Genomic DNA, 19,892 nt, shown 5'->3' with positions numbered 1-19,892 from the left:
CAGTCTTGGTGTTCTCCGAGACCCCTTCTGTCGTCGCTCCTTGCGATCTCGTCAGCAGTCCGTGCGTGAGTGCACTTCAGGAGGGGGCGGACACCACAGGAGGGAGAAGAAGGCGACGTTTCAGGAGGTTTATTTTCCTCTCGGACGTGTTTGCAAACTCAGAGGGACCAGTAGGAGCAAACTTGATGCCTTGCGCAGTGGCTCATGGGTTCATGGGGCCACGGGTTCACGGGGCCTGTGTTCTAGGGACATGGTCCCTGGCTCACAGGTGAGGGCTTTGTCGCAGGCCACAGAGTCGTGCGGGTTTTCCTGGTGACCGTGCGCATGGAGACAGGGGGCCAGGTTCTCGGATTTGCAGCGCTTTCTCTCTCAGGGCCCCGTCTCCGGAAGGAGCGGTTGAGCTCTGAGTGGAGCCGCCTCCCTCAGTCGCAGGAAGGACGTGTAGCTCACTGGTTGGCAGCTTGAGCTTGGTGCGCTGGTTCCCCGCCCGCAGCCCCTCATGGATGGCGTGGGGCTCTCGGCCTGGGACTGTGGCCTCTTGCTCTCCTGCGGCGCGGTGTCTCAGGGCCCTGGGCGTCCTCTCGTGCTCGTGTGGGTGTCCACCGTGTCAGAACCCCACCCTCTGTTGCCATAAATCCATGGCGACGTTGTTTACCCTGCCCGGGCTGTCTGGGTAGTGTGGGTGGAACGACCCGTGCTGCCTGACGAGGGTCATTTTGGTGCCTCAGGTTCATAACGCAGGGAACAAACTCGGTCGACGCTGCGACATGTGCTCCAACTACGAGAAGCAGCTGCAGGGCATTCAGGTTCAGGAGGCAGAGACCAGAGACCAGGTGAGCTGCTTGCGAGACCGAAGGGCCGTGACGTCCTTCCCCCGGACACGCGGAAATAAGGGCTCCCTTCTCCCTTCTCTTGGGGACATACATCCATGTGACCTCCAGGACACCCGCTGCATTCCGCTGGGGGCACACCAGGACCTTTTGTCCACGCTCCCATGGCTCACCAGCTTCTGCGCTGGCCGGCCAGGCTCTTGGAGGGGCAGCGGCACCCGGGGTCCCCACGCCCTCCCCTTTGCCCACGGCGGCCAGCTGCTCAGGAGCGGCCCCGCAGAGTGCCTTCCCGCGGCTGGGACCTGCTAGGGTGGGGGTCGGGCGCTGGTGCTGCGCCAGCCAGAAGCTCCCAGGCGCATCCTCTTAACCCTGCGTGGGCTCTTCACTGCTGTTGCCCGCTTCTTGTCACAGACTTGCTGAGCGGATGGGGGCGAGTTCTCAGGGGCACAGAAATTGCGACCTGATGGATTGTGTGTGGGGATGGGCAGGTCCCTCTCCAAGCAGCGTGTCTGACGGCGAATTCTTGAGGACACTTAGGGAAGGGGAGTCTCCAGAGAGTGGGCTTGTGAGAGGACATAGGAGGAACAGATGATTTTTTCCTTGTTTCCAAATTATTTGATTATTGTAAAGATTGTTTCCTTAGTTGTCTTAAAATTAGATAAGCAGGTTAGGAGGACGGTTTGATACGTCCAGATGCCACCGCCATTCATTTCCTCCGGGTGCACTGCTTTCCATAGATGTTGGAAACACTTTCTAGGGACGCGGGAGGGCCTCGCCGTGTGCTCAGGGAAGTTGTCGCTCGAGCTAGGTGTGTTCTAGAGCCAGAGTGAAAATTGGGAGAAGAAACGGGAGAGGGTGTTCAGGGATAGGAGAGGTGCACAAAGGAACACTTAGGAAGGGGAGCGCTGTGTTCTGGAAGCACGGCCAGCTCGGGGCTGTGTAGGGGAGCGGGAGGGGAGAAGACGCTGCAGAGGGAAGGCAGGGTGAGGTCACGGGGGAGCGCTGCTGGTGGACGGCACCTGATTTCTACCCTGAGGGCCTTGGGACGCCTTTAGGAATTCCAAGTAGGGAAATAACACAGTTTGACGTTGGTCTCACAGAAGGTGCATAGTGTTAGCGTGGGTGCAGGTGGGAGGCAGCGGACAGAGCGGAGTAAGGGCCCCGGCATGCGGGATGGGACGGGGAACGACCTTCCCGCATGAGAGCACATGTGTGAGGCCGCCTGCTCAGCCCAAGCCAGGCACTGCCCTCGAATGCCGCCGGCCTTTCTGAATGGACAAGTGCGTGCTGTTTCTCGGGAGGAAAACAGATGAGCTCTTTAAAATCTCTGGAGGTCGGGCCTTCATCTTAGTGCACAGAGGCTTCCGTGGAGCCACGTGTTCACCAGCGTTTGCCGTCCGCAGGTGAAGAAGCTGCAGGCCATGCTTAGGCAGGCGCACGAGCAGCTGGAGACCACAGCGCGGGAGCGGCAGCAGCTGGAGGCCACCCTGAGTCGCAGCGCCCACGACGCCGGCCACCAGGTACGTGGGCTGATGGCGCCGTGTGGCCGCGGGCAGTGGCTCTGGACCCCAGCCCTGGTCTCTCGGCCGAGACCCCGGGTCTGTCTGCGCCTGGGGAGTCAAGCTCCCTGCCCGAGCTTTCTGTGGCCGGCCCTCCGGAGCTGGGAAGCGTGGCTCTGTGCTCCGTGGCTGTCCGCGGGCTCGCATTTTCTACCTTCAGCAGGTATTCCTGCTGCACATGCAGAGCTTTCTGACGGGAGTGATGCTTTTTATTTTATTTTATTATTTCTTTAAAAGATTTTATTTATTTATTTATTAGAAAGCGCGTGCGTATGAGCGTGAGCACAGGCAGACAGGCAGGCAGAGGTAGAGGGAGAAGCAGGCTTCTGGCTGAGCAGGAGCCCAATGTGGGACTCAATCCCAGGACCCTGGGATCATGACCTGAGCCGAAGGCAGAGGCTTAACCCACTGAGCCACCCAGACGTCTCAGGAGTGATGCTTTTTAAGTTCTTACTGACTTCTTAAATGTGTAACACGTAAAAAAACTCAAAGCTTCCTGGACAGGCCTGGCATGCCTGTGCTCCTCTCTGCAGAGCCCCGTCAGGACAGAAGAGCCGCATGCGAACCTGCCTGCCACGCCTGCCCCCACCTGACTTCGGACACCGTCCGACACGTGTATTGTCTTGTCGTTCTCTGTGTGGCATCGTGATGTTCTTCCCTGACGGGGGAGCGGTGGCTGCTTCCTTGTGGTCATCGCACACTTGTCCCGTACGGGTCTGTCCGTCTTTCTGTCAGGACATGCATTTGGGTGGCTTCCCGTTCTGCAGTGTTAGAAGTAATTCTGCTTTGCAATTTCCATGTGGGACTGGTACTTCTGCTGGTGTCCACCCATAAGGTCCACACCAGCAGAAGTACTGCTTGGAGTACTTCTGTACTTGGAGTACTCCAGCTCGGAGCGTTTGGAATGCATGCGGCGGTTGACAGCGGGTGACAAGGCCAGACCGTCGTCCACAGTGGCCGTCTGCATTTACGCTCTCACCAACAATGCACAGGGGATCCCTGTGGGCCTGTGGTCGTGGCAGATGATGCTGGGGTCTCACAGGGGCTGCATGTGCCTTTCTCCAAAGACCACCCAGGTTGTGTGGCACTTGTCCTGTTTCTTGGCCTCTGGGATATCAGTGCGTGTGTGTGTGCACATGTGCGCTTGTGGGAGTCCTCTCCAGTCTTAATGCTGATTGTCTGTTGGATTGTCCTGTCTGTTTATCTGGTTTTGGTTATTTTTCTGACTTGTTAGAAGCTCCTTACACAATCCTACTAGAGTCTTTGGTGACTTGTGTGGTACGTGTCTCTCATATTTTGTGTTTCTGTTACTTATTGGAGCCTTTTGATGAACCGAAGTTCTTGATTTTCAGGTAGCCAGGTTTATTGACCTTTATGATTGGTGATTTTTGTTCTGTTTTTTTGTTTTTTGTTTTTTGGGTTTTTTTTAATGTAGCTTTTTTTTTTTTAAGATTTTATTTATTTATTTGAGGGAGAGAGACAGTGAGAGAGAGCATGAGCGAAGAGAAGGTCAGAGGGAGAAGCAGACTCCCCATGGAGCTGGAAGCCCGATGTGGGACTCGATCCCGGGACTCCGGGATCATGACCCGAGCCGAAGGCCGTCGTCCAACCAACTGAGCCACCCAGGCGTCCCTTTGTTCTGTTTTCTAAAACGGTATTTTCTTGGGGCACCTGGATGGCTCAGTGAGCTGAACATCCAACTCTTGATCTTGGCTCAGGTCGTGATCTCAGGGTGCTGGGACTGTGTGGGCTGTGTGCTCCCTGCAGAGTCTGCTTGGCATTCTTCCCCTCCCTCCTCCTCCCCCTCTGTTCCTCTCCCTGCTCATGTGCTCCTCTCTAAAATAAATAATAATATTTTTTTAAAAATGAGTATTTTGTTACCCTGGCATTATAAAGATGTTTTACATTATTTTTCTAGAAGCTTCATTGTTTATAGTCACGTTTATCTCTAAAAACCCATCTAGAGCTGACTTTTAATGTAGTTGCACAGATATAAAGGTGAAATTTTATCTTTTCCATATGTTTAGCCGGTTCCTGTACCATTTAGTGAGAAGACCCCCTTTGTCTGCCCCGCAGGGTCGTCTTGTCGCTCACCTGGTGGGTACGTGCCTGTGGCTCAGGCTTAGTCTCTGTTCTCTCCGATTGGTTTGGCTGCTTCTATGCCAGATTCTCTGCTGTGATTCACAGTAACCTTTTCACCTGCTGCTCTTTTTAAAGGGTTTTTGTTTTGCTGCTGCGAGCCCTGTTTTCATTCATGTCACAGATGCTCACCTTTGTCTCATGCAGCGTGGTTCGCATACCTGCCTCGGAGCTGTCAGCTGTCGGGTCATCGTGGGGCTGGTGTGTGGGGAATTCCTTTCCTTTGAGAATTGCTCACATTTTCCTGATTCTCTCCGTGTGAGGTGCTTTTAGATTGTGTCCTGGATTTAGGGATTTTTTTTTTTTTAAGATTTTATTTATTTGTCAGAGAGAGAGAGAGAGCAAAGGCAGACAGAGTGGCAGAGGGAGAAGCAGGCTCCCTGTGGAGCAGGGAGCCCGATGTGGGACTCGATTCCAGGACGCTGGGATCATGACCTGAGCGGAAGGCAGCCGCTTAACCAACTGAGCCACCCAGGTGTCCCAATTAGGGATATTGTATCGTGAGACTTAGCGTTCTGTTAATGTGATCAGGTTCCGTTAGCAAGTTCTGTCTCACCTTGGGTGACCGGTCCATTTCTCGAAGCCTCTGCGGAGCCGTTGGATGTGTTCACTTGCGGATTGCTCAGAGGTGGGTGTGGGGCTCGCGCCAGTGGATGCCCTTTCTCTAGCGTCCATCCCCAGAACAGCCCTGTGCCCCCACAGCTGGGCGGCCCTCCTGTGGGGCAGTTGGAAGTGGGGGAGCCCCGTGGGGACCATGGGTTCACCCCCCGAGGGGTTGCTTTTTCCTCTGTGGACTTCCTTCCCTTGACTGCTTTTGCTTATTTTTTAGTCTTTGGGTAGCTTTCATATTTATCCAGAGTTTTTCATTGTGATCAGCGTGGAGAAAGGCCGCCGTGGGCCTCATGCATCTTGGAAGTCTGTACTCGTCCATATTCTCATCTGTCAGATCGACCGTCTTACTCCTACCTTCATCCAAGAAGGGTGCTTGTCCGGCTGCGGGCCTGAGCACGGGGCTGCTTGTCTCTGGCGCTCATCGCTGTGGCGTCCGAGTTTCTTGTAAGAAGTCTGTGGGCGTCTCACTGTTGCTCCTTTAGGTGAAATGTTGTTTTTTCCCCTGGCTGTGTTAAGGATGCTCTTTGTGGCTTTCGTTTTCAGCAGTTTCACTGTTCTATACCTCGGTGTATCTTTTTCTTTTCCGCTGTTTAGGGTTCTCAGGGTTTCTTGGATTTCTGAATTGATGTCTTACACCGCAGTTGGAATATTCTCAGCCATCATGTGTCCTTTACAAACTTGCTTTTACTGAGACATTACCTACAGCAAGCAGAAATCTCATGTGTAAACTTGGATGGATTTTAACATGTGAAAGATGTGCCAGGGCGGTCCTCACCTGGATGGGGACAGGGAACTCATGTCGCGGCATGCCCTGTCGTGTGGCCGCACCGAGAGGCAGGTGGGCTTCTGGCGTCCTGCACCGTGGGCTGTGCGGCACGGCCTCAACTGCGTATAGATGGAAGCCTGTCGTCTGGTGGCTCTTTCGGGTCCTCTGTCTGGGAGGCTCCTGCGCACCACGGGCTGCGTCCGTGGGGAGATGTTCTGCGCGTCCTTCGGTGCCAGGGAGATGGCCCCATGCGTGCGATCCGCGGTGGAGGGCGCAGCGTCGTTTCTGGCTTCTGCGAGCACTCGCTCTCCTGCACCCCCGCGTGTCTGCAGTGGACGCGTGGCCCCGCTTCTCGGGAGCGGCCTCCAGCAGGTGCAGGGTCGCTGCGAGGGCCTCCCATTCGCGCTGCTGGCTCTCTGCCTCTACTGCTGGCTGGCTGTGCCTCTGCAGATGCGCATGTTAGACCCGCATGTGGTCTCTCCGTGGCTTTTTAAGGCTTTTCTGTATTTTCTAACGTTTTTGTCTTTGTTCATTTTTTTCAGCTGTTTTACATCTCACTCATTTTCTCTTCTAATGTGTCTGATCTATTAAAATGCATCCACTGAAATTTTTAACTAAGACAGTTGATTTTTTTTTTTCTGTTTATCATATTCTTTTGGTTACTTTCTGTTTTTCCTAGTTCTCCAGTAGGTTTAAATTTTGCCTTTTAAATCTCTGGACAGGTCAGATACAGTCTTTCTCTAATAATTCCCAAATCTGGATTCATTTTAGATGTGTTTGTATTACCTGTGTTATTATTTATTTTTGTTTTTATCCTATCTTTTCTTTGTGCATTTTTACTTGAGTGCTAGACATTATATGTGAAAATATTGAAAAAACATAAAACCTGGGTGGCTTACTGAGTTAAACGTCTGCCTTCGGCTTAGGTCATGATCTCAGGGTCCTGGGATCAAGCCCTGAGTCAGGCTCTCTGCTCAGCGGGAAGCCTGCTTCTCCCTCTTCCTCTTCTCCTGCTTTTGTTTCTTCTTTGTCAAATAGACGAATAAAATCTTTAAAAAAATAAAAATAAAAAAGAGGGGCTCCTGGGTGGCTCAGTGGGTTAAGCCTCTGCCTTGGTCTCAGGTCATGATCTCAGAGTCCTGGGATTGAGTCCCCCATTGGACTCCCTGCTCAGCGGGGAGCCTGCTTCCCCCTCTGCCTCTGCTGTTCCCCACCGCTCCTTCTTTCCCTCTCAAAGAGGGAAAGAGTTTTATTTAAAGAGTTTTATTTAAAACTCTTAAAAAAAAAAAAAAACCATTTTCCTGATGAGAGGCAACTAGTGGTCCTCACAATCCCGGACCACTGTCATCCAGTCACAGGAATGGAGAGTACATAAAGGTGTGAAGGTTGGGTTAAAGTCTTCCCTTTTCCTTGGTGTCACCCTCTGGGGACCCAGTCCTTGGCTCCTTTTGCATCGTGGGTTCTGGACTCTCATCTCTGCCCCCCTACCCTGGGGCACTGAGCTTTGTGGTGTCATGTGTGTTTCTTTCGGAACCAGCACGTGCTTCTAGGGAAGAGCTGTTGCAAATACCGCTTGACTCTCCATGTGTCCTCTATCTGGTCCAGAGTTCTGTGTCTTTTTTGCCATCTCCTCCAGGGCCTTCAAGTAGTTATTGTTCATATTTTTATCTGGTTTTCCTAATTCCAAATAGGAAGGTTGGGTCCCCCGGTCTGATCTGCTGTTACTGGGAGCAGATAGTCATGTTCTCAGTGTCTAAACACATGTGTGTTGTTGTATTTTATCATTGTTACGTACATATTGTATTGTATGTTGTATTTTATCATTGATACGTACCTATCAACGTTACATCCCAACTCTCCCCGAGTCTCACAGGACCCGTCTCAGGAACATTAAGTCAAAGGGAGTTGAGAGTTCAGTGATGTTAATCATGTGTTTATTGGTTTGAAGTAAGTCATCTTGAAGCCTGAAACCAGTTCAGAGAAAATCTATTTGTCCTTTACACTGTGAGTGGTTTTTTTTGTTTTGTTTTGTTTTTTTAGTTGACAGAGTTTCAGAATTTTTTATCTTTTTCCTAAAAGCTCCTTACAGGGACTGTGAGTAGGCCACGTGGGTTGTCATCCAAGTCCGGAGAGCCCGGTAGTGCTGTCCGTGCACAGTGGTGTGCAAGCCCGGGCACTGCCCCTGCTGCCCGATGTGGCGGCAGGGCTGAGGCCCCGCAGAGGCACGCACATCTGCGTCGTGAGTGGTGATGAGTAGTGGCAAATGAAGCCAGCATCAGCTCTGAGTGTGAGATAAGCCGGGGCTGCAAGGGTTCCTGTCAGAATCGCCAGCTCCCTAACGATATTGTCCGTGTGCGCTTTTGTCTTTTAAGATCTCCGCACTTGTCCTGAGAGCCCAGGCGTCCGAGAGCTTACTTGAAGAGTTACAGCAGGGCTTTTCCCAGGCAAAAAGGGATGTTCAGGAGCAGATGGTAAGTTGACATTTAAGTTAGCATGAACCATGTTGAAGAGATTCCTTTCTTGTTCTGTTATGAGACCCTCTTTGCTGGGACTGTCTCCTTTGCCCAGTGGCCCTGCTGTTTGGCTCTCCGGGGCTGAAGCAGTGTTGGTCATGGACGAGGTTACATGAAGACCCCACTCCTTTTCTAAACCTGCCTCCCAACCACAACCACTCGGACCTTTAACTTACTGTCCTTTTCTGACTTGGGCAGCCTCAGTAGGGTGAGCTCTGGGCTGCCGGTGGGCTCAGATACGAGGTGGACATTGAAATCCCCCACAGCCCCGGCAGCTGGAGCCGTCCCATACCTGCCCCGAGCAGCTCCCTGACCGAAACCAGGCTCCCAGGGCTCCTGGGGCTCCCAGGCCACTGACATGGGCACCATCGCTGCGGTGCTGCACGGGGCCGTCTGTCTGTCTTGAGGGCTGGGGCGGACAGCTCCTGGAGGAAGAGCTGCTGGGAACCCTGCAGGGTAGCTCCTGGGACCAGGCCTCCTTCCCCACTGGGCCAGCTCCATCCGCCTCTGCTTCAGTTTCTTGAAGCTGGAACCCGACGCCGATGGCCCTTGTAAGATGATGGCCGAGCTGGCAGAGCCGGCCAGAGCCACCTCGCATCCTGCTCGGCCAGTGGTGATGGGGGAAGGCCTTCGGTTGTCTGGGCACAGCAGTGCTTTGTTCTTGGCTGGCGTTGGGTCAGCGTCTGAGCGCCTCTGGAGCTGGTCCCGAAATACTAGCCCTAGGCTCTGGAGCATCTCATTCTGACCCTTGACCAGTGACTTTCATACCTTCTCGTCGATCGGAGGGTACAACACGGTAACTGTCAGCGCAAAAGCCACTGCTAATGCTGACAGCATTCCAGCGTTTAGCAACTCTCTCCTCTGCCTGTCTTCCACACACATCGGCCCGCGCCCCCCGAGTGGACGCCGCTTAGAATGAGCGCGTGGCAGGTGACCAGAGACGTGTTCGAAGGCAGGCTGGGGGCCCTTGCTCCATCTGCTGCCTGACCTCTTTCTTGACGTGACCTGCACAGGTTCTTGGAGTGAGGGAGAGAGACCCCGTGTCTTTGCCCCTTTACACAAGAGCTGCTGTGGCCATGCCTGGGATCTTCGCGTTCCCCCAGCAGCGTCTGGGAGCATGTCCGTCTCCAGCGGCTTATGGAATGGACACTCCTCGTGTCTTCAGTTAGCATTCCCAGTTGTCAGTGTTGGGCCGCACCTGCTCATGCACTGCTGAGGCTTCTCCGTCTTTACCATCTCTCTGTGTGTGTGTGTGTGTGTGTGTGTTCTGAGCCACCTGGAAATCCTTCGCCGACACTGTGCTGCTCCGGAATATTTGAGCACGCGTCACCCGAGAGCGGAGGAGGGGTGCTTCTCCTCCACCACGGCACTGTTCTCGTACCCTTAAAATGGGACCAGGGTCCCCAAAGTGCGTGGTTCTTCGTAGGGGCGGTTTTGGTTTTTTATTCTGATTTTTTGGTGGAAGAACCAGTCAGGGGTAACATACTGTCTTTTGCTGTCTTGTCACTTTACTCTCTTTTAGTCTCTGATAATCTAGAACAGTCATCTACCATTTTGGTGGTGGGTTTTTTTGTTTTTGGTTTTTTTGGTCGTCTGTGACATTAGCAATTTTGCAGAGCCCAGACCAGCTGCCCCCTAGAATACGTGTTGGATTATTCCACGCGATTCGATTCAGATTAGACATCTGGGCACGAGCAGCACAGAGGCGCAGTGAGTCTGTGGGGCGCTCTGTGGGGCAGGGGGCTTGCCGTGCGGCGGCCATCACCTGGTTAGGGCGGGGGCACCACGGTTTCTGAGTGACCGTGTAGTGCCACCAACAGCAAGAGCATTGAGTGAGTTTCTGTGATTCTTTGTAGCACTTCTTGCTCTTAGAATGTGTCTCAGCTGAGGATTCGCAGTGCACCTGCTATGTTTCCAAAGCTCCTGGAGTTAGCTACTTCCTCTGTGGTTATGTTACCGCTTCCATGCAGGGTGAGCTCCCTTTGTGTCTGTCCGTGTGACATTTTTGGGTTTCCCTTTTTTTCTTTTTTGATTTACTTTTTTGGGGAGGCATGCAACATGGTTTATAAAATTATAAAAATGGATCGGGATGCCTGGGTGGCTCAGTTGGTTAAGCAGCTGCCTTGGGCTCAGGTCATGATCCCAGGGTCCTGGGATCAACTCCCACATCGGGCTCCTTGCTTGGCAGGGAGCCTGCTTCCCCCTCTGCCTCTGCCTGCCTCTTTGTCTGCCTGTGCTCGCTCTCTCTCCGTCTCTGGCAAATAAATAAATAAAGTCTTTTTAAAAAAAAAATTATAAAAATGGATAAATGTTCATACTTCTTCCATTCCCTATTCCTTTCAGTCCATCCTGCCCCCTCCTTTGTAGGATCATTTAAATATATTTTTGGTGTATCCTCATGCTTTTCTCTTTACAAAAGTTATACCCATGTTATTTTTTTCCCCTTTTCATGTCCCAGAGAGAGTGGGATGCTCCTATTTTGTGAAAGGGCTGAAGGGGAACGTAAGCCCAGTGGTTTCAGACCTGCAGATAAGAGCCGCAGAATGAACTGAGATTGATGCGTGACCGTGCAGGCCTGCCAGCAGCCTTCGACCTTCCGGATGCTGCAGTCCCCTTCTATGGGAAATGACGTTGAGCCTCTCCCCTTGGAACTGCTCTGTCCTGTCATCCCTGCTGCCCCCGTCCCCATCCTAGTGCTTGTACTTCCCGGGGCTTGTCACTTTGCCGAGCTCTCCTCCCCTGCACTGTGAGCTTGTCCAGGCTGGGCTCCAGCTTTCATCTCTGTCCCCCTGCATAGTGCATGCCTCTTGCAGAGCCGCCGCCGCTAATGGAGTTTTGGAGCGCACAGTTTGTGTTTATACACGTGCTCCGGTGAAATGACCGGGTGAAGTTAGCAGAAGTCAGATACTTGTGTAGAATTTCATCATATGCTCAAAGTAGCTGGGATAATTTTTATAACGATTCAAATCCTCATCAAATACCTACAATTGTATGGTGCATCAGCATGCAAACACACGTGGGCGCTGGTTCCATTTTAGGAACGAGCTGCTCAGGTGTCCCATAGTTCCAAGCAGGGGTCCTCTTGCTGACGGCAGCACGCGTGGCCGTTGGGCCATGTGTGCGGAACCTGAGCTGACTGTGTAGACGTGGACTCTGTGCAAGGGAGCCGGTGCTGCTCGGCTGTCCCAGCTGGTGGGGAGACGGGGTCATGCGGTGTATGCTCCCACATGTGCTCTGTTTGAGTGAAGCCCCAGCTGCAGGGCCTGGGGCTGCAGGGGAGTGGGGGAGGGGTCATGACGTCTCTGCTGCCCATGGAGACCGCGGAGCACGGGCTCAGACGCTTCTTCCTGTCTGCGTCCTCGAGAGGGAGGAGCCCCTGTGGGTGACATGGCGGTCGTTCCGAGTGTCCTCGCGTGCCCAGCCCCCACTGCTTTGGCCCAGTGTCTCCCGGCTGCAGCGGCGGTGGTAACTCTGGCGTGTGTTGCAGGCAGTGCTGCTGCGGTCGCGGGAGCAGGTGGCGGACGAGCTGGCCAGGCTGCAGAAGGACAATGACAGTCTGCAGGGGAAGCACAGCCTGCACGCGTCGCTGCAGCAGGCGGAAGACTCCGTGCTCCCGGACACTCTGGAGGTACCATGTTTCCCCGGGCTCAGGAGCAGGGATGCACGGCTTCTGAAATGGCCGCTGGCTGGTTCTCACGCGTGACAGGCCGTGCAGGTGGAGTGCGGTGGAAGCGTCGAGCACGGTGGGGCCAGCGGCTCTCGGATACAGCCCCATAATTTCAGAATGTGCGCATCACCTCCAGAAGACGCCTGGGCCCTTCTCCCCCCACCGCCCCGCCTGGAGCATCTGCTGAGTTCCTGTCTTCCCAGCATTGCCGTGCCGTGCTGTGCGCGGCTGGGACCCTGCGGTGTGGGCGGTGTGTGGTCCTTCACTGCCGCAGACCATTGTCCACGGTCACTGCACCGCACAGCCGCATCCGAGTGCCCGCCCTTGTCTTGGCCGCGTGGATGTTCTCTTTACCCGCTGGCCTCTGGGTGGGCCTCCGGGGGGGGGTCTCCTCGTGCACACAGCTGAGGATGATGTTGCTGTGGACGTCCGCTGCTCGTGTGGGTTTCTCTGGGGGACATACCTTGAGGTTCAGTCACAGGGCCTGTGAGAGCTACACAGTAATTGCATGAGGCTCTCTCCTGTCCCCGCTGGTGCCCGTCCCCACTGGTCGCTGTCCCACTGGTCCTGTCCCCGCTGTCCTGGCTGCTGCCCATCCCCTCTGGTGCCAGTCTCACTGTTTTACTCCAGCCGGCGCGGCGGGTGTGGAGCAGCGTCTATTGGTTCTCATGTGTTCCGTGCCCGCGCAGTGGTAGTGAGTGTCTTCCCGTAGTTTATTGGCCATTCGTCTGTGTTCCTCGGAGAAAAGTCTGTTCAGATCTTGGGCTCATTTCTGAGTTGGGTTATGTCTTTTTTACTGTAGAGTTACGCATGCTTGGTCTAGACCTAAGCCCCTCACCAGAGCAGCAATTTGCAGAGCCCCCAGGGAGCACTGTGAAAATGGAGGGCGAGGAGGTCTTGCCGGGCTTGGTTTTCTGTACCAGCCTGGGGAGGGTGAACAACACCTGCCACCCTCCTGCCCTCACTTAACTTCACCGACACGTGGGGTCGCTTCTGTTCCTCTGTCATTGGGCGGACGTGGGCTGTGAAGCTGCCCGCTTCCCAGAAACACTCGTGACTGTCTCCCATCTGGGTCCCAGGCGGGCCGGGTGCGCTCGCAGCCCCGCACCGTCCCCACCCTTGTGCTCCCCACCGGCAGGTCCTTCAGCTGCCTGTGAGGCCAAGTCCAGGAGATGCAGACAGTACAGGCAAGGAGCAGTTGTTACTTGTGAGATCTTTTGTTTCCATTTTTTTAAAAAAAGAACTTACAATAGTTAACTATCTAAGTATCAACACTACAGAAATTTATAATTTTGCAAGTTTTCCCTGATCCTACCCTGCAGATCCAACCTCTATAACTTGGGCCGCCTCCTTTTTTTACACCCCCCTCCCCCCGTGTACATATGAACACGACCACTGGGTTTTATTTACTCATGGGGCCACCTCGCTGACCTGCCACCAGCGCCCTGTGTCTGGCCCCTGCCTTCCCGACCTCATGTCTCCGTGCAGGCCACTGGCGCTGTGCTTTGGGAACTGGTGGCTGATCTCAGCAGAGAGAGTTTGGGGACCGGTCTGCTCGCGCTCTCCCCACCATTCCCTGATGAGCGGTTTTGTGCCTGGGCGGGCTCCTCTTTTCCAGGCTCTCTAGACTTGAACTTCGGGACTGAGCACACTTCCTGGAATGCCGGAAGGCTGTGTGACCGGTGCAGGCAGGGGGACTGAGGCTTAGACCTGCTCCAGGAGGAGATCTCGGGGCTTTCCTCCCACGGTCTCTGGGTGCTCTTTGCTCTGCCCGAGCTGACTTCAGGTGCTGCAGGCGGGGATCTGAGGAGTCCACGTTTACCTCACAGTTGCCTTAGGGTGTAATTGGACTTTTTAAAAAAGAAGACAACTACGATTCAGGGAAATAAGTTTTAAACTGAGTTTATTATAGAAAAACAGGCACTCCCCTTGGAAAGCGGCTCTTCGCCCTGCGGCGTCTGTCCCAGCGTGCCTCATGGCCTGTGGCCCATGGCCGGCGCTTGGCAGAGCGTGTCAGTGCGCGTGTGAGGTCACTCTGTGCGGAAGTCACGCTTCCTTGGGGGCGTGGCCTGCTGGGACCTCAACCCGGCTCCCCCAGGTTTGACCAGGAGGCGGCGGGGCCGCGGAGGCCTGCACAGCCCGCCCACACTGCATGTCCCATGCGTTCTTGCTTTTCCGCTGAGGAGGTCTCGGGGAGACACGCAGCCCGCCCTGCTGTTTCTGGCCGTAGTGTCGGGTTCTGCCCCCTGGAGCGCCTGTGGTGCGCCATGGCGGGGAACCCTGAGGGCAAGCTTCTGCTCTCTCTGGAACGGCGCCTGGGGATGCGGGGGCGGGAGCCGTCTGGGGCTTCTACGGTGTGGCACAGCCGGCGAGCCCGGTTTCTCGGCTGCAGGCGCTGCGGGAGCTGGTCCTCAAATACCGGGAGAGCATTGTGCACGTGCGGACGGCGGCGGAGCACACGGAGGAGAAGCTGAAGGCCGAGATCCTGTTCCTCAAAGAGCAGATCCAGGCCGAGCAGTGTTTGAAGGAGAATCTTGAGGAGACCCTGCAGCTGGAGATCGAAAACTGCAAGGAGGAGCTGGGTGGGGCCCGGGCCATGGGCGGGGCCTGGGAGAAGTGGGTGGGGAAACGGGGCACCCGCGGGCTGCTGACTTTCAGATTATATACACGTGAAAGGCAGCAAACGGGCAGAGGAGGTGTAGGAAAGAATGAAGGGGTTTTCAGATGTTCTGATATATCCGGAGTAAATTCAGATTTAATTGGGACTTGAAAATCCTCTGTTCAGGGAGTGGAGCTGCTGCTCCTGACAGAGCCCTGCTGGGCTGCACGGGCCCGAGTTCGACCTGGCGCAGGACGCACTTTCCATGTGGCCTCTGCCTGCACTAGAGCTCTGTGCTGCTGGGGGGGCTGGGGCACTTGAGAGAGGGGGGCACTGGTCTGCTCTTGGGGTCCGACTGCTTTCCTTGAGATCAAGCTTATGGGAGAAGGGAGTGTGAATGAAGAAGACCTCAGCAAGGCTGACGTTTCCCCCTTCCCTTCCAGCTTCCGTGTCTAGCCTAAAAGCTGAACTAGAAAGAATAAAAGTGGAAAAGGCACAGGTGAGTCTCCTGAGGTCCATGGGGACTGCACCGCAGCTGGGAGTCGTGTGTGGGAGACGGGCTGCGTCCCGCCCGCAGGGAGCGGCTGCCTGGTGTCTGCTGGGGCTCCGGGACAGGCGGGTGGGGTCAGGGCGCATCGGTGTGGAAAGGGTCTCCTACAAGCAGGAGGGGGTGTTTCTAGCTGGCTCGCAATCCTGACATCAATACCGCTGCTTGCCTGCCCCATGGCCTGCGCCCCCACCAGGCACGCCCTTCATCCCGCAAGCCCGGCCAGCTGAGCCCTCGTCCACTCCTCTCCTGTCTCGCTGGCCACGGCTTCCCCGTGGCTCTGCCGTCTCTCTTTCCTGGCTGCTTGCCTCTTCACACTGTCTCTGGCAACACCCAGGGGCCTGGCCTTTGCCCTTCTCTGGCCTGGGCTGCCATCGGCCCTGGCTGAGCAGCCCCATGTGTCCTGTGCCCATCTGCTGTCCCCTCCCAGCCCCCTCAGGCCCCTCGCCCTCAGCTGTGACGGTCCCGCCGGCCATCCGCGTGACCTCGCTGCTGGTGGTGCTCCCGGCCCGTTCACGTTCCTTTAGGGAAGGGACGGCTTCTGCTGGGTCTCGGCACCACCCATCCTACTGTCTGGGCCCTGCGTCCTTGGTATTTCCCTCCCTGGAAACCGTCACCTCCTGACAGTGGAAAACTTTCCACCACACGCTGTGGACCCCGGTAGGAGTCGCGCCTTCTGGTCTGTCCCCGGCACCACAATTCTGGCTCCTGCGCTGTGGGGGGCAGACGGGCAGACCACACCCGCTTTGGCACACCTCAGTCTTGTCCGCACGCATCACCTGTTTGGGCTCGGACTTAAGTGCTCGGCCCCCGTGCTCTACCAGCCTGATGCCTCCGTCTGCCTCCAACACGGACGCCTCCCGGGTCCTCTTCGTAGTGAAGCCCCAGGGGTCTTTCAGAACTATCAGGACGCAAACACAATTGTATCGCTGTCAAACCCCCTGTAGCCCCTGCCATCGCCAGGATGGAGCCCGTGTCCCCTGCCCAGCTCAGGGCCTCTCTCAGGGTCCACCCGCAGGGCCTGCTGCAGCAGGGACTCACCCTGGTTCTGAGTGCTCTTACACGTGTCTTCCCGCCTTCACCCCTTCCCACCCTCCTCCTTCCCTGGAAAATGTTTCCGTTATGGGTCAGTGTCACGTGAGCTTTACTGGCAGGGTGACGCTCTGCTTCTCTGTGGTCACATACCATCAGTCACACGCACGTCTGTCTCCTGACCTCTGTCCCCAGGCCTCAGGACCTAGTAGGGACCTGATGGATATTTGATGAGGCAGGAGGTCTTGGGGCGCAGTGATGAGCAGGTGGGGATGGCGCAGGCAGCCGGTGGCCAGGGCCGGGGGTGCCTGAGGGTGGGGCTGCTGCTCTGGGCCCCAGGCCCTTTCCAGCTCGGCTTTCCCCTTTCCCAGCTGGAGGCTGCCCTGAGGGACAAGTCGCAGCAGCTCGAGGGCCTCCAGGAGCTGAAGGTGACTTTGGAAGAGCAGTTAAAGAAGGAGACGGCGGCTAAGGTGATGTGGCGCCGGGAACACAGGGTTGCATGGTGCCTGTGTGGGAGGATGTGGCAGCTTGGGGCCGGATCCCCCGAAGCCATCCGCAGGCGAACGGGAAAGGACCCTGTCAGGTCGCCATGGCAAGTGCTGCTCTGGGCCGTCCATGGGGCCCGTCCCCCATGTACGCGCAGCCTGAGGCCAGCCCGGTGAGGACCACCTCCACGAGGCCGACTGCAGCCGCGGTACTGGAGGGTCCCATGTCCCGAGAAAGGCTCCCCTGCCATCTTGCGGGAGGGCTCCCTGGCCGGGCAGACGGGCTCATGGGAGCCGCTATGGCAGGTGCCGGGCCATCCCTGCTGCCGAGGTAGCTCCTCTCGGCCACTGCTTTCTGCTGAACAGTGGCGGTGCTGGGGTGGTGGCTCTGTCCTTACGCCGCAAGGGCAGCTGTGCGGGGCCGGTGCGCGGCTGCGTGACCATGGCTTCCCGGGCCTCACGGTGGACTGCGCTCGCAGACGGCGGCGGAGCAGCTCGTGTTCGAGGAGAAGAACAAAGCGCAGCGACTGCAGACTGAGCTGGACGTCAGCGAGCAGGTGCAGAGGGACTTCGTGAAGCTCTCGCAGACCCTGCAGGTGAGGCCCGCGGGGACCCGGGGTCCCGCTCCCTGGCGGCTCTGCGAGGGAAGTGGTTGTGGGCACAGACGCGAGACCCTTCCCCGCCGGGCCACTGCCTGCACTCGGTTCCTCTCCTGACCCCCAGCACCGCCTTCCTGCCGTGGGCGCCCCATGCCCGTCCCCACACCCCTTCCTTTGAGGCCCAGCTTGGCATGGTCCTCCCCGTGGCGTCCTGTCCACCGCCACAGCCGGCTGTGGGGTGCCTGCGGCCTTGGGCCCAGCGGACGCCTGCACGGATGTTTGGGAGATTGGAAACAACCCTCGAAGCTCGCGGTTCGTTTGTGTCCCGAACTCAGCCTGTGGCGTCTGCGAGGCCAGGGGTCGGGGGTCATCCCTGTTGCAGTCCCGCCGCACAGCAGCCCCCGGGGAGCAAATTGCTCTGAGGGGCCCGGTCGCCTCGAAACTGAGTCCCCTTGGGAGAGTCCGGCCCGAGGCGCAGGCACGTGTCCCTGTCGCTTCCCAGGTGCAGCTGGAGCGGATCCGGCAGGCGGGCTCCCTGGAGCGGATCCGGGCCATCCTCAATGACACCAAGCTCACCGACATCAACCAGCTCCCCGAGACATGACGTGCGCGGCAGACGCTGGCCCGCACCCTGGGATTTTACCTCCTCTTTAGAGCAACGTTAATTTTATTTAACTCTTAACTGAAGAAGTCACGAGGAAGGAGCCTGCAGCCACGCTTGCTTCTGGTGGGAGACGATGCTGCGGTGCAGGAGCAGCGACTGGCCGGGGGATGTGCGCGGAAGGACTTCCTGTGGGGACAGAGGGACACCCTGGACTCCGAGGGGCTGGGGTCCGCTCGGTGGCGGAGGAAGTGCTGCTTTCTCCAACATTCTCCTGCCTTGAAAGTAACATCCCGATCGTGTTTGGAATTGCATTTTCTGTCCTAGACCCAGGAGGAGCGCGCCGGTCACCGTGTTCAGCTCCGGAGGGGTGTCGTGTGCCGGACGAGTATTTTATATTAAAATATGCAGCTGGAGAGCAGGCTGGCGGCTGGGGACTGCACTGCTCAGCTCAGTGTGTTTCTTTTTACCGTCCTGTCTCGTGTCGGAGGACCTTCAGCACGACTGAGACCTGCCTGAGAGCCACGGGACGGTGGGGACACCACCGACGCGGGCGCTGACTTGACTGTGAGACCCGAGGGTGGTGGGGATGCCTGCACCGGAATCCGAGGTTTACGGAGAAGCACAAGAGGCCGTGGAAGCACTTCCTACCCCCGGACGCGCTCTGCGGGCCCACAGGTACCAGGGTTAAGCTGAACGGGCACGTCTGCTCTTCCGAAAACTGTTTTAGTTTAGTTATTGGATCAGTGGAAAAATAATATTAATAAAACAAGCTCTGACATCTAGTATGAACTTCTGCATCTGCTTATTTCCACCTCGAGTCCACGAGCCTGTGTACCTTGTTTCCGAGCGTCCCAGACAGATGCCTGGTTTATGTCCCTCTTCGGACATCGCCGGGGTGTGGGCACTGCCCGAGGGAGCCCAGCTGGTCGCGTCTGTGCCTTGGACCCCGCCCCGCCACAGGGAGCTTGGAGAGCAGGTCCCGGGCTCTTGCTGGCCCACGGGGGGATGCTGGGGCCCGGCGCACACATGCGTCCTCGGGGGGCCCTCGTGCTTGCGTGGCACAGCAAGGCGCATGAAGGAGTTTGGTGGGCGGGAGTGGCTGCGACAGGATCCGGCTTGGCCAGCGTGGACTCACAGGTCCAAGCAGGTGGTCTCGCAGGCTGGGCCGCCCTGAACCCCTGTGCCCCCCAGGACGAGAGGAGGACGGCCGCACTCACTCCGAGGGTCCCGCTGCCATTCTTAGCCGTGAATCCAACGGTAACTGCTGACTGTGGAAATCGTGCTCTAAGCCCGTCACGCACAAAACATTAAAATCCGTTTTTAAAAATCTCTGTCAAGTCTCTGTAGAGGGTGCTACTCGGTCATGACGACCCGCGGGTGGACTTCGAGGCGCAGCTGGGCCACCACCTTCCCCAGAGCGTCCACCTGCTCCCGGGGATGCCGGCCCCACACAGACCGATTCCTCCCTTGGGCACCGCCGGTGAACTGGGGGAGCCCCGCTGAGAACTTCCTAGCCCAGCCCCACAGAGCCCCCGGGTTCTGCTGTTTTCTGTGAGACCGCAGCGATGCTACCCAGGGAGGAAGCACTTCCCGCAAGCAGGGTGACGGGATCCGGCCGAGGAGTTCAGTCCCCGCAGACAAAGGACAGGTCAGCTGGGCTCCCCAGGCGTCCCTGTGCTCGCGCTCCGACTGGACACTCGTGTCCGCACACGGCTGACTCATCCTTCCCTCCAGGCTTTCTGCGGTGTTTGCTCAGCCCTGCCTACCTTCCAGAACTCCCGCGGGCAAGAGCTAGAGACGGACAGACCCGTGTCCGGCAAGGCTCCTCTCCTGCTGAGGTCCGACCCACCTGGTGCCCGTTGGGGACAGCGCACAGCCCAGTGCCACGGATCGGTGGCCCCTGCGCTGGCTCTGAGTGGGCCTCCGGGGCGACCGTCTGA

General features: G+C 56.7%; 1 protein-coding gene across 8 annotated transcripts in view; it reads left to right on the top strand.

Moving 5' to 3' along the window:
* The window catches only part of RABEP1 (rabaptin, RAB GTPase binding effector protein 1), a 184,243-nt gene extending 165,509 nt beyond the window's left edge, over window positions 1-18,734 (top strand). For all 8 annotated transcript variants that reach the window (XM_082707826.1, XM_082707825.1, XM_082707828.1 and 5 more), the window contains 9 exons: window positions 729-833; window positions 2,234-2,350; window positions 8,279-8,377; window positions 11,907-12,047; window positions 14,479-14,668; window positions 15,129-15,184; window positions 16,636-16,734; window positions 17,229-17,345; window positions 17,851-18,734. In XM_082707826.1, coding sequence (XP_082563952.1) covers window positions 729-833; window positions 2,234-2,350; window positions 8,279-8,377; window positions 11,907-12,047; window positions 14,479-14,668; window positions 15,129-15,184; window positions 16,636-16,734; window positions 17,229-17,345; window positions 17,851-17,952 — 1,026 coding nt within the window. In that variant the 3' untranslated portion in view covers window positions 17,953-18,734. The remainder of the gene's footprint in view (window positions 1-728; window positions 834-2,233; window positions 2,351-8,278; window positions 8,378-11,906; window positions 12,048-14,478; window positions 14,669-15,128; window positions 15,185-16,635; window positions 16,735-17,228; window positions 17,346-17,850) is intronic.
* The last annotated feature ends 1,158 nt before the right edge of the window (window positions 18,735-19,892 follow it).

The sequence above is a fragment of the Mustela nivalis genome (assembly GCF_964662115.1).
Source record: "Mustela nivalis genome assembly, chromosome: 17".
NCBI lineage: Eukaryota > Metazoa > Chordata > Mammalia > Carnivora > Mustelidae > Mustela > Mustela nivalis.
This window is presented reverse-complemented; position numbering and strand designations above follow the sequence as displayed.